The sequence below is a fragment of the Podarcis tiliguerta genome (assembly GCF_965153285.1).
Source record: "Podarcis tiliguerta genome assembly, chromosome: 16".
NCBI classification, from domain to species: Eukaryota; Metazoa; Chordata; class Lepidosauria; order Squamata; family Lacertidae; genus Podarcis; species Podarcis tiliguerta.
Window position 1 is genome coordinate 37,720,302 of NC_139549.1, and position 17,178 is coordinate 37,737,479.

The following is a 17,178-nucleotide window of genomic DNA, read 5'->3' on the forward strand; positions in this document are numbered from 1 at the left end:
CATGACGTGTGGAAAGGTTTGGCACATGCACACTGGGCACCCAGGTATGGGTCCCAAGTTGGCTCACCTGAGAGGATGTAAGTATCCTACATTTTGATACAACTTGTCCTCATTTTAGGAATGGTGTTCCCTTACATCAAAGCCTAAGGAAATATCCAGCCGTTGAAGAAGACTTTGTCAAAACGCATTTGGCCAAATGGATATTAGGGACCACACATTTCTACATGTTCCTATGGGGATTTTGCCCTTTAAAGGTTATAAGAGTGCTGTTTTAATATTTCTGCTCTTACATTTTACGAGCGGGATGAAATTATTTCTTTATTCTTCAAGTCCATTGAAACCATCTGAACTGATTAATCTAGTTTGCTCATTAATTAAACAATGCAACCGTAGCTTTTAGGATGTTTAATCTCTAGGAAGTCATGAGAGTCACAAGAAAAGTGAGGCGTTTGTGTGCTAGCCAGAGGAGATACAAGAGCGAAGGGAAATGCCTTATGCCAAAAAACTGGTTTGCTGAGCTCACTCTTCCTTGCACCAGGGGTGGCTAACATTTTACCCACCAGATGTTACTGGGCTCCCAACTCCCATCATCCCTGGCCACTGGCAGGAAGCAGAGCAACAAGGGTTATCCTATCTTTTCATCTTTCAGTGGCAGTGATCTTACAATATTTCTTTACTCTATCTCTTCTGATCCAGGGTATTCTCAAAATCAATGACAGGGATCAGAAGCACTAGCTGACCTTTTCAATGCTCTTTGGGAAGGCAGGGCAAACACATCACTTAATCACACCTTTATCCTGACTGTGTATACAGAAATGATGGTTTAACTGTCTCAGGAATGCACGGTCTACAGAAGGTTGGCACGCAAACACCTCCTTATGATGGGGTAGAACAGAAGAAGCTGCCATAGATATACTGAGTCAGGCTGCTGGTCCATCTAGCTCAGTAATATCTACTCCATAGGTCATCATCAACCAGTTGGGACCCACAGGTGGGTCGCAAGGCCATCCCAGGTGGGTCACAGGCAAAACTGTGGCCATGATGTGGGTCTCTAGCTAAGGTTCACCAGACCCTGTCTGGACTAGAACACGTTTTCTGATGAAACACCCATTTTATCCATTAGTGCTGCAATGTGGCATGGGCCTACTTCAATGAGATACCATAGATTCCGGCGTATTAGGCGACTGGGTGTATAAGACGACCCCCCAAATTGGTAGCTGCCAATTTGGGGGGGTTGACATATGCCCAGTCTTATACGCGGCAGCTTTGCTGGGCAGCAGCAGTGGGCAGCAGGCTCCGCGCCAGGAGGAAGCCGCCCGGCGAAGCTGCCCAGCGATGCTAATGCGGCTTTGCTAGGCGGCTTCCTCCCGGCGTGGAGCGGAGCCCGCCGCCCACTGCTACTGCCCAGCAAACCCATACCCAGCGTATAAGACGACCCCCAACTTTTTAGAGGATTTTCTGAAGTTAAAAAGTCGTCTTATACGCTGGAATCTACTGTACATTTTCTGATCAATCATTTGTCCCACTTTCCTGAAGTGAGGGAGCTCCATATGGAGCATTTGTTTCATTCTCTAGTCTATTTCTATGGCTGCCTAAACTTCTCCTGGCATGGAATTTTGCTGAGGAATTTTGCATGTAGAAGTGTCAGCTGCAGTGGGGTGGCTTGGTTGCCATCAGAGAAGCAGTGACGGTAGGAGTCATTCATAATTTAGCACAGGTGGCATGCAAGCAGAGTTAACCCCTTGAACAGCTTGGGAGACATCTCCTAATGCCAGCAGGTGGAAACAGGTAAGGATTCTCGAGGAATTAAGCCCTTGCCAATTCCAGTACAAAGCAGAGATGAGTCAAAATTTCCAGGAAGGGACCCACCCACCCCTGCAAAACAAGTCTAATACTGTTGGGCTACGACTTCAATTATCCCTGATCATTGGCCATGCTAGCTGGGATGGTGGGAGGTGAAGTTCTGCAACATCTGGAGGGCCACTGGTTCCTCTACCTTAGAAGCTACAATAAGAAGAGAGGGAGACTCCCCCCCCCATTTTTTGCAACAAATTTTTATTTGTTTTTAAACAAATACAAGAACCATTAAACACTTATCCAGCAGTACATCTAATTATGTTTCTTTTATCCATTGACTCTAGACATAAACTTACACATTCAACATGCTAACGTATTACTTAACGCAATCTCCCCACTGTGAAGTATTGAGTGGTTGGTATAACAAGGTTTTGATTTGGGCCATTAACATCATTAAAGAAAGGGGTCTACATTTCTTGGAAGGTGTCTCTATTCAATATGCCTTTAATGCAATGGTAAGAAGCTTGGACATTGCTGTATCCCATATACTATATTCCCGTATTTTACTCAATAAAAGTTTAGGTCACATTTCTTAGCTGCCAAATTCAAAGCTGCAAAATGACTTGGAGAATTTGCTGAACTTTCTTCCCTCCCCCATTGTTTCATTCTACTTGAACTCATTCAAAGTCTTTAAAAGTAAGGTGCGAAGGTGAGTTTCAGGGTCTGGTATAAAAACCAGAGCTGTCTATTTGAGAATGAATAATAGGCCAGCCCTAATATTTCCCAGCCCACTTAAGATCCCCAATTAATGATTCTCTGACAAAGCCTCTGCTATCTTTGAAGCCATCACCAGTCATATGTCAACCCAAAATAAAAGGTTAGACTGATGAGCATAAAATACAAAGAGGCAAGACTTGGAGGTTCAAACAGAAATCCACAGGGGACATATATGCCAGCTTGCAAATCATTAGCAGCATGAAATCCAGAAGGAAATGTCTGCTTCCAGAAGCTGCAAGAGCATTTGAAATAATTCTAGAGGAAAGTTGGGGAACCTGTGGCCCTCTAGATGCTGCTGGACTCCAACTCCCATAATCTCTTACCACTGGCCTTGCTAGCTGAGGCTGATGGGAGTTCTGTGGCATCTGGAGGTCCACAGGTTCCCCATCCATGCTTTGCAGCCCTGACTAGTTTTTCCACACACGGTCTTGGTCTGCACATGCAAGTGAATGTGCTGTGGGTGTGATAGCAGAGTCTTGAAAAGATTTCAGGTGGGTGCTTGCATTTTGAATGTTCTCCTTCAAGAAAAATCCCCCTGCAATTAGAAAATGAACACAGGAGGAAGAGGCTAGGTTGCAAACTTTACCTTTGATGTGCTAGCTTTTTGCACACACATCTTTTACATGATGGTGCTTTCCAAAAGCTGAATACCAGAGTCTGCATCACTACTTTCATTTTCCAATTTTCTTTTCCAACTGACACTGAACACTAAATGAAGACAGGGCTTGTAGAAAGGTCATACTTCTGCAAACATCAGGGTATGTTGATACTACCCTCTTGTTTCTCAGAGGCCTCATTGCTGTTGGCACTCACCACTTGAGTTCATTGTTAGGAGTGATGATGAACAGGTAAATTCATGGAGTAAAATACCATCAATGAATAAAGGACCTCTATTTTCAGAGGCAGTGTTATCTCTCTGAATACCAGATATAAGGGAAGGCCACCTTGGTCAGGCTCTTCTTGTGACCATCTCAAAGGCATCTGTTTAGAACTGGGGTGGACTTCCTTACCTTTATGACGTCTTCATCAGCTGATCTGCATTCGGTGGAACCAGACACATCTCTCACCGATCCATCTTCTTCAACGGCAACCACCTTTACTGGGACAGACACCGGCTTCCCCGTCAGGATGGCTGTGTTCAGGACTTCCGTGTCCTGCAGACGCACACAGCACATAAAGATAGCACTGTTAAAATCAACCTGACAACTTCACCCTGCTGAAGAGTTATTGTCAGAAATTTGTCCCTAGCCTCCAGAAAGACAAGACTTGTCTCCATCATGATCTGAGCAAGTTCCAGCAGCTCAGCACCACTCCTTAAACTCATAGTGGGAGTTGCTGCTCAGTAGGCAGATGGGACACAGGTGGCGCTGTGGGCTAAACCACAGAGCCTAGGACTTGCCGATCAGAAGGTCGCGGTTCGAATCCCCGCGACGGGGTGAGCTCCCATTGCTCGGTCCCTGCTCCTGCCCACCTAGCAGTTCGAAAGAACGTCAAAGTGCAAGTAGATAAATAGGTACCGCTCTGGCGGGAAGGTAAACGGCATTTTCATGCACTGCTCTGGTTCGCCAGAAGCGGCTTAGTCATGCTGGCCACATGACCCAGAAGCTGTACGCCGGCTCCCTCGGCCAATAAAGTGAGATGAGCACCGCAACCCCAGAGTTGGTCATGACTGGACCTTTACCTTTATTGCGTCCCTTGATCTGGAAACTAATGGTCAGGGGTCCCTTTACCTTTACCTAGAATGGTGGGATATTCAGCACAGACAAAAAGGAGGACTTTTTCACATATCCTATTCTCTGTATCAATGGTCTGACTCAGCATAAGGCAGGGTTCAATATTCTTGTGATGGAGTTCCTCAGCTGTCCCCTGTTATGCTGCAGCACCACCACTACAGGTGGCCAGTAGCGGTACTGCAGCTACCAACTCAGCAGAGATCTTGTGTCACAAGGGGGTGATATAAAAGGGTGCATTGAGCCCTATAAAACAATGATTTCAGCCTGGAGCGTCAGCATGAGCAAACTCACAATTGGCCTCAGACTAAAAAAATAATAATGCTCAGGCTGCCACACCTGCCTGCTTGCTTTTATCCAACCCCCCAGCTCTGTCATGTTAATACAGCTTCTACCTTGATGCCTTCAAGCTATCATCCTCTTTGATTTCCAAATTTGCCTAAGCAGATAGGACTATAAAGCAATTCTCTTCTCCACAGGCATAATGGCCTAGTAAGCAAAGCCTTCATTTTCCTTGTCGGATTGCTGTGGCACCAACAGCACTGAAATGGAAAATGCTAATTTTAGCAAATATCCACATACACCCAAACCCCACCTGGAGATATCCTAGAGGCCACTGAGCCGTATACATCTCCTCTACCTTCTCAGATGTAGCGCACTAATGAGTCCATTAATGCAAAGTTCGCCAACGAGTCACCATGGATGCTGTTTGATTAATTACTTTAGCCATGCCACAACTGCGCTGACTGAGGCTTGCAAAGTAGCAGCACAAATCGAAGGGAGAGACTCTTCAAAGGTACTTCAAATAAGCCATGTGCCCCAGAAAAGCAAAATTTGCAAATAAGACTGGATATTTTGACGATGCCACTGTTGGCAACTAATCTTGTGGGCCTCCCTTCTCTCATACTGTTGAGCTTCAAACATCCCCCTCTTCTGCTAGTTAGTTAGTCCTCACTTACATACCTCAATACTATATTTTTTGGGGGGGAAATTGGGGTGGGTAGGTTGGAGTGAGCAGGAGCATCAGCCCCTATTACTTACATAAGAACCTAAGAAGGGCCCTGCTGGTTTAAGCCAGTGGCCCATCTAGTCCAGCATTCTATTCTTGCAGTGCCCAAGCAGATGCCCAGCAGAAGCCCTGAATGCAACAGCACTCTGCCCTCTTGCCATTTCCAGTAACTAGTATTCAGAAGCATTCTGCTTCCAACATTATGTATGTATGTATGTATGTATGTACGCGGGTGGCGCTGTGGGTTAAACCACAGAGCCTAGGACTTGCCATTCAGAAGGTCAGCAGTTCGAATCCCCGCAAGGGGTGAGCTCCCATTGCTCGATCCCTGCTCCTGCCAACCTAGCAGTTCGAAAGCACCTCAGAGTGCAAGTAGATAAATAGGTACCACTCCGGCGGGAAGGTAAATGGCGTTTCCGTGCGCTGCTCTGGTTCGCCAGAAGCGGCTTAGTCATGCTGGCCACATGACCCGGAAGCTGTATGCCAGCTCCCTCGGCCTGTAGAGCAAGATGAGCGCCGCAACCCCAGAGTCGGTCACGACTAGACCTAATGGTCAGGGGTCCCTTTACCTTTACCTATGTATCATTTTTATCCATCCTTCTCTTCAGGTAAATAATAATAATAAAGGCTCTCAGTGTGACTAATATCAGGGAGAAGACCATTTTTGCTCTCAGGTTAACCATCTAGGAGACACAACACAAAAGGAAAAGAGGGAGGAGACAAGCTCAGGTCTTAACTACAGAGAACTTGCAGTGGGAAAAGAATGGGGGGAAACTGGAGAGGAGCCAACAGGTCTTTTGGCAAAGCTCAAGGAGGAGGCTTGCAGGACACCCTTTTCTTTCACACACACAGCCTGATGTAATGGGTGCTGCAGGGTTAAGTAAGCAGTTAAGTTGGCAGTTAAGTAAGCAGCCTCACGCAGCTGGTCTTTAAGAGATTTATATCCTGCCTTTGGATTGAATGATCCTCAAATCAGATTGCAACAGATTGTAACAATCTCTGCCCACCCCCTTCTCTCTCTCTCTCTCTCTCACACACACACACACACACACACACTGTTGTAGTGTGATAGAGCCTCTTGCTTGCCTAGATGAAGAATGGAGATATGACTGCTGTTTGTAGAAACATCTGGCTTTAGTGGAACTGGAATGTAGCACTGGAAAGGAGTCACATGCCCTACTATAAGTTAGTCCAGGCATGGCCAAACTTGGCCCACCAGCTGTTTTGGGACTACAACTCCCATCATCCCTCGCTAACAGGACCAGTGGTCAGGGATGATGGGGATTGCAGTCCCAAAACAGCTGGAGATGCCTGAGTTAGTCTATTCATTGTTAAAACTCCATCTGCATGGGGGGGGGGAATTTCCTCTGGCTCCACCCACCAATGGCATGCAACCCTCTGAAGGCTTGCTTGTTTATTTCATAAACTATATACACCACTTGATCATAACAAAAACAAAAACAAAAAACCCTCAAAGCAGTTTGCAGGAAACCCTGGTGGCTTCCCATAAAAGAATGCAGCCCGCAGCCTGAAAAGGGCTCCCTGCCCTGTCTCCGACAGGAAATCCATGGCAGCCTACTAACAATCAGCAGAAATGTTGTAAGTTCCTCATAGCCCACAGTATAGAGTGTGAGAGAAACTGATCCATCAAACAAACAATTAAACGAGCTGAGGCACTGCTGCCATCCTCGCAGCATCAGTATCTAAAATATTTTTTATGACATTGAGAAAGTAGAACGTCACATGCTTCCAAATGCCTTCAGCTTGTGGGGAGGAAAAAGAGATTGTTCTGCATTGAAAGACAAAACAAAAAAACCAGCTGCCTCTCTAAGGCGTGTGGGAGGCAGAAATTCAACAGCTTTTCTCAACAAGGAGATGAAGTGATGGGCACCAATTTGCCTACCCTGTGTGCAGTTTCTTCCTGATGTGCAACTATTAAAGGCTCTGCTGGAAAGAGGGAAAGAGAGAGAGATGCTACCCAGCCGGGATCAAAGAGAGGCTGTAGCGCAGCTGCAGAGAAGGCGCCAGATTCAACTCCTGCTATCTCCAATTAGAAGGTTCTGGCATCAGATGCGGGGGGGGGGGGGACACACCTCTGTCTGAAACCTTGAAGGCCCACTGCCAATCAGCCTAAATGAATGGGGACTTCAGACGCAGAGCACCACAGAGGACCTGGCATTTGTCCACCAAAGCAGTGCCCTCACCCCAAAAGGGCAATGTGGTTTGTGAAAGAATGGGCTATGGATTTAAGGATCTGGAAATTTCAGGGAAAGGTGTGGAGTCAAATATTTTAGGAATGAAGAACTGAAGGAGAACTTGCTGGATCATAGAATTGTAGAGTTGGAAGGGGCCACAAGAGTCATCTGGTCCAACCCCCTGCAATGCAGAAATCTTTTGTCCAACATCAGACTCAAACCCATCGCCCACCCTGAGATTAAAAGTCTCATGCTTTCCCAACTGAGCTATTAAGGACCATCAGAGGCCAGCTTCCTGTTCTCAAAGTTGCTGACCAGATGCCAATTGGAATCCTGCAAGCCGGGCACAAGGGAAGTAGTGCTTTCCCCACTTGTGATTCTCAGAGATTGGCATCCAAAGGCACATTGCTCAGGCAGTGGAGATAGAACATAGTGATCCTGTGTGAGTTCCTGGAGGCAGTTGGAGGATGGATGGCGGCTAATGGATTGAGGCTGAATCCTGACAAGACAGAAGTACTGTTCTTGGGGGACAGGAGGTGGGCTGGTGTGGAGGACTCCCTGGTCCTGAATGCGGTAAATGTGCCCTTGAAGGACCAGGTGCGCAGCCTGGGAGTCATTTTGGACTTGCAGCTGTCCATGGAGGCACAGGTCAATTCTGTGTCCAGGGCAGCTGTCTACCAGCTCCATCTGGTACGCAGGCTGAGACCCTATCTGCCTGCGGACTGTCTCGACAGAGTGGTGCATGCTTTGGCTATCTCCCGCTTGGACTAGTGCAATGCGCTCTACGTAGGGCTGCCTTTGAAGGTGACTCAAAAACTACAATTAGTCCAGAATGTGGCAGCTAGACTGGTGACTGGGAGTAGCCACTGAGACCACATAACACTGGTCTTGAAAGACCTACATTGGCTCCCAGTACGTTTCCAAGCACAATTCAAAGTGTTGGTGTTGACCTTTAAAGCCCTAAATGGCCTTGGCCCAGTATACCTGAAGGAGCGTCTCCACCCCCATCATTCTGCCCGTACGCTGAGGTCCAGCACCGAGGGCCTTCTGGCGGTTCCCTCACTGCGAGAAGCAAAACTACAGGGAACCAGGCAGAGGCCCTTCTCGGTAGTGGCGCCTGCCCTGTGGAACGCCCCTCCATCAGATGTCAAAGAGATAAACAACTACCTGACATTTAGAAGACATCTGAAGGCAGCCCTGTTCAGGGAAGTTTTTAATGTGTGACATTTTAATGTATTTTTAATCTTTGTTGGAAGATGCCCAGAGTGGATGGGGAAACCCAGTCAGATGGCCGGGGTACAAATATATTATTATTATTATTATTATTATTATTATTATTATTATTATTACTACTACTACTACTATTATCATGGCCAAAGCTGGCTCCCAGGCCACACCCCTCACCAGTCTTCCTTTGCATACTCCTTGAGTTCTTCTTCTTCTTCTTCCTACTCCCTACCACAGCCACCACCTGGCCACAATCTGAAGACATTTCAATCACAGCCTTTCCTGGAGCCTCATAGTCTTCGCAGACTGTCGCAGACTGCCCACGCCAAACCCCAGAGAGTCTATTCCTGGAGTCTTATCCTGTGTGATGGGGTGGATGAGATTGTAGAAACCACCCGCCTACATGGAGGTGAAAACTCACATTAGTTGCTCTGCCCGCTTCTGCCTCTGGCCTGGTCCGCTCCTGCTGCATATGGCCCCTGGAAGGTTGCTCAGAAGAGAATGTGGCCCTTGAAGAATGTTCCCCATCCCCCAAGCAGACAATACTGGCATGGATGGACAGAGTCTGTCCAGCAGCGTCCTACATTCCTGTGTCTCATGTGTCCTATGCACCCTTTCACATATGATCCATAGCAGCTAAGTGGTTTAAGGAGCACCGCCTGTGTTCCAATTACTATTAGATTATCATGCCTAGAAGCACTTAAAACCATGCACTCAATTCCTTCCCTTTCTCCCCCTCCTCTAAGCAGAGCCATGCGCCCTCACCCTTCTACAGAGACATGTGGCTTAGCTTTCGGTTTCCAAGGTATTTAAACATCTGGCTAAGAGCTGACAGTAAACAGGGGACAAATGGTGTGAAATAAAAAGCTACAGGATGGCAACGTGTCTATATTTTACTTTATTTTTACCCTGCACTCCAGATGACATAAACCAGATGCTTTATGCTCCCCCCCCCCAATCTGCTTTATGTTCATTGATGATTATGGGGTTTATTTCTACCCAGCTGTCATCCAGTGCAGAGGGACAGGACAAGATTGACTAGAACAGAAAATTAAAAGAAGAGGGAACACAGAATGCAAAATAGGAAACACAGCTATTTATTTATTAAGGTCATGGCTCATGGGTGACTTGAAGGATTAATCACCACAAGACAGGTGGTTTTGCATTTTCATAAAGTATTTAATACACTCCATAGAGATTCTCATTACCCACAGGGGGACATGGTATTTGTCCACCTGAGAGGTGATGAGAAGGGAAAGGAAGACTCGCCCACCTAATCTTCAAAAGTCCAGGGGGCGGGTTGTGGCATTTGAACATTATGGAGAAAGGTTTGGGGTGAAATCTTTTGGGCATTGAGATCAGAAAAAGAGCTTGCTGGACTGAGCAAAGGACTATCAGAGCCCAGCATCCTGTTGTGAGTCGAGAACCTGCCAATCGCTTGAGGATAAGAAAAACACAAGGACGCAGTATATTAGGTTAATGGGCTAAAAAAGGCCACAACTTTATTGATTACAGCATGTGAGTGGTATTGGCTTAGGCACTGGATAAAACAACAGAGCGTGACTCCACCCACTCAGGAAGGGGTGAGTCTAACAAGGGTTAACCACCAGTAGGAGGAGCCTGTTGATGCAAATACAACTGTAAGCTCCCCCTGATGTCAATGGGGGTCATGCCATGGCCCTAGCCAGGAGCAAGGGTGTCGGACAGGATCCACAATGACCAGATTCCTTTAACGGAATACCCAAAAAGTGGAGGGGTAGGTGATGGCCACACCCTGCCCTCCAATACACAAACATATGCCAATGCCTAACCGCCCATACCTGAAAAGTTGTGATGATTTGCTACGAGGTAGACAAAAAACCAAGTGGCCGGTGCCAATTTACCAGTTGGATAAAAATTCCTACCAGGCCCCTTGAGCAACCAAGGCGACCAACCACAGGTCCATAGCAAGGTCAAAAACAAGGGTAGGTGGGTGATCCAACGAAACCCAACAACGCAGTGAGGAGGAAGCTCTGCTGCGGCTGCATTTGAGCGGCTAAACCCCGCCCCTTAGCCTCCGCCTGATTGGTTGGCTGCCAGGGGGCGCGGCGCGGCAGCCAGGACAGCTGAGCAGGGGCCGGAACGCCCCCTGCCAACGTGGGAAACGGCTCCCACTCACAACTCCTCCCCTCTGGAAGGAGGAGAGGCTTTCTCACAGTGGCCAACCAAATGTCCATGGGAAACCCACAGGGAAGACCTGAGCACAAGAGCCCTCTTTCCTCCTGTGGTTTCAAGCAGCTGGCAATCAGAGGCACACTGACTGTGTTGAGGGATCACAGCCATCATGGCTCATAGCCATATATAGCCTTCTCCTCCACGAATTTCTCTAACTAATCCTCCTTTAAAACCATCCAAACTGATGACAATCACTATAACTTGTGGGAGGAAATTCCATAGCGTTAACTGTCTGCTGTGTTTCAAAAGTATTTTCTTTCGTCTGCCATAAGAACAGAATTCAAAACGTCTGTTGAAGGAAAGCACGGCACCAAGGTGAATCCAGAGGAAGGGGGAAGTGAGTGACAAGCAGCTCATTCTGCCTAGAGATTTGGGAGAAAATTTGCCTGGGTCACTTTTCTCTTTGATTTCCGTAACGAATTGCTTTCCATGAAATTTGTTGAAGTGATTACCAATAAAAAGTATCATAAAAACATCAAAAAAAAAAAAAAAACAACCATTAGGAATGAAAACACATATAAAAACAAGATCAAATCCAATGTAGATGCAGATTGGGATAATGATTCCTGCTAAAATGGCTTGTTGAAAATGAAAGGTCCTCAATAGGTGCTGAAAAAGACAGACGGTGCCCTGTCTGCTATACAGCAGGAGAGAATTCCAAAGGCTAGATCAGGCATCCCCAACCTGCGGCCCTCCGGATGTTTTGGCCTACAACTCCCATGATCCCTAGCTAACAGGACCAGTGGTCAGGGATGATGGGAACTGTAGTCCAAAACATCTGGAGGGCCGAAGGTTGGGGATGCCTGGGTTAGATGCTGCCACAACAAAGGCCTGATTCTGCATTGTATGGAACAGCTCCCTCGCCCCTTCTGCCCCCAATGAGGTGGTATCTGCAAGGATCTCATAGAATCATAGAGTTGGAAGAGACCACAAGGGCCATTGAGTCCAACCCCCTGCCAAGCAGGAAACACCATCAGAGCACTCCTGACATATGGTTGTCAAGCCTCTGCTTAAAGACCTCCAAAGAAGGAGACTCCACCACACTCCTTGGCAGCAAATTCCACTGTCGGACAGCTCTTACTGTCATGAAGTTCTTCCTAATGTTTAGGTGGAATCTTCTTCCTTGTAGTTTGGATCCATTGCTCCGTGTCTGCTTCTCTGCAGCAGAGCACAACAAACCACTGCCTAGATAAGGGGTGAGACAATTGTGGACCAACTTATACCCTCAGTTTGCTCCAGACCAGTGCTGAAGTAACACTCAGATCCCTGTCTCTCTGAGAGCCTAGGCTCTTCTTGAATCTAGGCTCACAGTGAGCTATCCATGGTCCTGATCTTTGGGGTATTTTAATGTCAACCTGCCTCATTTCCACATCTTGAACACAGCTATCCTTTGAAATGTGCACTTCTAGAAATTCTGCAATAGTTCCCCAACACCCAAACCGAAACAAAATGCATACAAAAATGGGAATATGTGTTTACTTGCTGATGTTGACAAGAGCATATAAAAAGAGCCTGCTAGAATTAGGCCAGTGGACCATCTAGTCCAGCATCCTGTTCTACCAGTGGACAACCAGATGCCTTTGGGAAGCCCACAAGGAGCTAATAATCCTCTAAATACCAAAGTATATGACAGGCTTAAAAAGAAAGCAAAAATTACAATCAATAAAATAATAATAAAGTTTTTTTAAAAAAATCTAATCTGCACATACCAGCAGCACTGCTGTTCCCTGAAGGTTTGTCACGAACATTTGTAACATGTGTCATGAACCGCAGATTGTTGACACATGTCATACATCCACAGTGAGTGTGTGTTCTATAACGTTGGTGCCACTATAACAAACGTGTTCTTCTGAGTATGTACAGGAACATGTGGAACCACCAGGAAGACCTCTTCAGATGATCTCAAATCACCAGAAAGGTTGATTAGAGGAAAGTGTGGGCCAAAATGCATGGTGTTAGGTGAAACTGCTTTTAAAAAATGCATAATAGGGTCAAATTGTGTTTAAAAATGTGGGTTTTATTGGAAGAAATGTGCATACAAATTGTCCTGCAAGTTCTAAGGAAGAATGTCAGGTATGGGAATTACTGAGGGAGTGTTGGTGGTGGGTAGAAATGTTACGACTGTGGTGGACCAAGTGTTCACAATCTTCCCCTTCCCTTTTTCACAATGGGAGAAATTTGGATAGAATGTCTTTTATATGCTAGATTCTTGTGTCCTGTCACCTCAATAGATTGCCTTTTTTAAGAAATGGAAGAGAGCTTCTCAACCACAACCACCAAAGGGGGGGGCACTACATGAAAATGCTGTGTTGCTGAAATTCAGCCAATGTGAAGACTTTATACAAAATTGTTCTAGTCAGATTATATTCAATAGACTGATCTGCACTAGAATCAATAGGACATTCTGGAGGGTTTTGATTTGCATCTCTGCTCTTAGGAAAAATTAACAGATGAGTGAGCAGTTGTGTCCCTGTGCAAGCTTGCCATACTTGGTGGTCAAACATAAAATGACTAGAGGAGACAAAAAGTAGGGATATGCCTCCATGTATTTTGAAGTGGGGAATGATATCCTGTTCCAACATGGCTAGCAGCCTGTGGAGTGCAGGAAAAGAGGAGTATGGGGCTGCAAGGATCAGGAATGGAAAACAAAGCTGGTCTGGCTCAGATACTTCAGGACCTGAGGCAGTTCCCAAAAACAGGAGTCATTGAAGCTCAAAATGGGACCCAATGACTATCGGAATTTAAACATTCCAGTGCAGGTGTAAGAGGTTTAATGGGGTGGCTTTCTCATATAGATTTGAGCACTGTGGCACCATTAAATGTTCATGAGATTGTCCCTTTTGTATTCTCCAGCAGAAAATTGCTAAAGAGAAAAAAATATTTTGTGGTTGATTGGCACAATTCAAAGTGTTGGTGCTGACCTTTAAAGCCCTAAACAGCCTCGGTCCTGTATACCTGAAGGAGTATCTCCACCCCCATCGTTCTGCACGGACACTGAGGTCCAGCGCTGAGGGGCTTCTGGCAGTTCCCTCACTGCGAGAAGCCAAGTTACAGGGAACCAGGCAGAGGGCCTTCTTGGTAGTGGCACCTGCCTCCCTCCCACCAGATGTCAAAGAAAACAACAACTACCAGACTTTTAGAAGACATCTGAAGGCAGCCCTGTTTAGGGAAGCTTTTACTGTTTTATGGACTATTGTATTTTAATATTTTGTTGGAGTGGCTGGGGAAACCTAGCCAAATGGGTGTGTATAAGCAATAAATTTTTATTGTTATTGGCAGTTTCAGACTCATCTCCTGAAAAGTCTGAGTTGCCACTTTCAGGTTGGAACTCTGATATCTCTTTTACCACTAACTCCAAGCAGTGTACAGGTGTCCAAAACCCCATGAAAAGCGCCCTCTGCTCTTATTAAATGGAATTATGGGTGCAGACAAGCAGATTCTGCTCAGCTTATCCAGGATGAGAAGAAAAGACTCTGCATGTATGGAATATTCAGGAAACACTGTAAGTACGGAACTCCACCCATACTTCCAGAGTGACTTGATCTTGACCCTGTAGGTTTCAGGTCCCAGAGGTGAGTCAGAAAGCAAAGTAATCTTGTTTCAACCCTCAGAGGCCATGACAATTTAAGTACAAAGTGCACTTTGAACATGAAATTCTCTCCAGTCAAGTGGGAGAAGGCAACTCAAGTTGTAGCCGCCATTCCAGAATAATAATTGTCTTTGTGTTTATTCCTAATTCTTCCTCTGAACTTGACTGCATTAGCACTTCAGCTGGGCTCTTCTTAATTACAACTGTAACCTGCTAATAGTGTTTCTTTGTTGTCTGAGGGAATCTACTTCTTATTCAGCCTTGGCTAAATTAAAATTTAATACAACATCAGGTCGCAACAGAACTAGGAAGCAAATGACAGCTGTTTAATTAAAACCTAAAGCTGATTAGATGGCACCACCGAGAGGAATACTCCAGAGGAAGAGTTGAAGGCTACAGAAACTCGCGGCGGGGGATAATGGCTCTATTTAAGTCCCCATGTATGGCCAGAGACAAAACTATTATCAAGTGGCTGAGATGGTCAATTGGGGGCAGAAGGTCTACCGAAAGCTTGTTGGGAATCCAGTTCAAATCATGATTGCCTCTCCCATTCTCCATTAGCAAGCTGGAAGCCTCAGCCAAGAGTTGGGATTATCGGCAACAACTAAATGGGACATTAATGAAGCTACTTTATTAAATCAGTGAGTGTGGCAGGAAGCCCAAGTAATTAGGGTTTATAGAGTGTTACCAAATGAGGTGGACTGAGCCACACTGACAAAGAGGCAGGGAGAAATAGCTCCTTCTCAAAGCAAACTTTGCCTGACACATAATATCCTAGATTGTGGAGCAGGGCCATGGCTCGGTGACAGACCACACAAGGATGGTCTCAAGCTCAATCCTCAGCATCTCTAGGTAGGGCTACAAAAGGTTCCTGCCTGAAATTCTGAAGAGTGGCTGCCAGTCAGGACACAGAGGACACAGGTCTGCTGAAGACATTACTAAGCCAAAATGACCAATGTTCTGGCTCCACAGAAACTTGTTCTTATGTTGTTATTTAATTCAGAAATTTACTCAGAACCATGAGGACTAGAACCTTGCTTAATTTGGGTGAAACAGCCACAGCGGGCTCTACTGATAAGGCTGCCCTCTCTATCTGGCCCTTGGGACACTCTACAGCCCTTATCCCTCCTGGCTGGCAATGTGTCATTGAACCGTGATTATGCCTCTTCCTTTCCTAGGTGGAGAGAGTGTGTGTAGATTGGAAAACTCTGGATTTTGCATGGATGAATATAACTTACTGTACAAAGGTAAGATTCACATTAGTTGCTACATGCAATTTTGTCTCTGGCCTTTCCCACCATTGGCATGCAGACCCTGGAAGATCACTCATGAGGCTATGCAGCCCTCAGTTCACCACCCCTGGAGCAAGGCAGTAGAGGATGCTACAATATCTTGGTCACTCTCATTACTGGTTGTGTGCCAACAAGCAGTGACAGCACAGCAAGGAGGACTAATGTCAACCCTGTAGGTCCCGGGCGTTGACAATGGGCCCCCTAAAGGGGTGCCGACTTTCACTGTTGCCCAGTTAAGCCTATTTCTGACACAGGCCCTGGATACTGAACAAGGAAATCAGCAAACTGTTATCTTCACACTACCTGTCTCGAAGGTTTCTAGTATACTTAGCTACCCCATGGACCAAATGGACTCTTGGCTTGGCCATTCATTAGTTGTTCCATCTACCAGCACACCAAAGTCTTCTGATGCAAGCACTGCTTCTGCCTGCTGAGATGGATATCCAAGACAGGGTTTTTTACATTCCATGTTAAGAGGTTAATGCAAACACACTGTGGTCCAGTCAACCCAGCAGAAAACACTCTGCCATAAATTAAGAAGAAAAGTGAGAGGCCACCTTACGCAGCTGACAAATGCTACAGCTAAATGCCTTTTGGCATTTACTTGGAACAACTGTCTTTGCCAAAGAAGGCACTGAGCCAATCCATTTGTCTGCAGAAGAGAGTCCCTTTATTGTTATTCCTCTGCCTCACTCCTGCCCTGATGGCCCACCTTTCGAAAATAATTCTGTAAAAACAGTGATGGGGCAACCTTTAGCCTTCTAGATGTTGGTGGGCTCTGACTTCCATCAGCCCCAGCCAGCATGGTCAATAGCCAGAGGTGATGCAATGTGAAGTCCAGCTTCACCTGGAGGACCACAGGCCACCGCTGGTGCTCACTGAGAGGCCAACCATAGGTGGAGCCTGAGCCAGTGACAGCCAAAGCCACCTAATTCTAATTTTGTCCACACCCTCCTTCTGCAAGGGGCAACAACACTGAGACTAAGGAGGAAGAGAAGCTGAGAGTCAGGGCCACCTTTTAGACTTGTAAGTAAGAAGGCTGACACATGGGAGTTGGTTGAGCACAGACTAGGGTTGATGGGGCAGTAGCCCATTTGCCCTAACGGGCAATCCTCCCCTGGCCACTGGTTCTGCAGTCCTGGTGTAACAGCGGGTGGGAAGGGAAACTTCCAGCAGTCACAGGCCAGCCTTTCTAAAGGCAAGTCCTTAAAATGAAATTATAGTGGAAGATTGTGTTCATCCCTTCTTTTTCTGTATCAATTATTCACTGCTTTATTCCAACCCCACCCTGCTCTGATCAAAGGGCAAGGCAGTATACATCTGATAAGTGAGCTTAATATCTAAATTA

At 46.2% G+C, this 17,178-nt stretch overlaps 1 protein-coding gene across 2 annotated transcripts in view; it reads right to left on the reverse strand.

Moving 5' to 3' along the window:
• TMEM132B (transmembrane protein 132B) overlaps positions 1–17,178 on the reverse strand; it is a 353,049-nt gene that overhangs the window by 51,944 nt on the left and 283,927 nt on the right. For both annotated transcript variants that reach the window (XM_083418176.1, XM_083418175.1), the window contains one exon: positions 3,585–3,728. In XM_083418176.1, the coding sequence (XP_083274302.1) occupies positions 3,585–3,728 (144 nt within the window). The remainder of the gene's footprint in view (positions 1–3,584; positions 3,729–17,178) is intronic.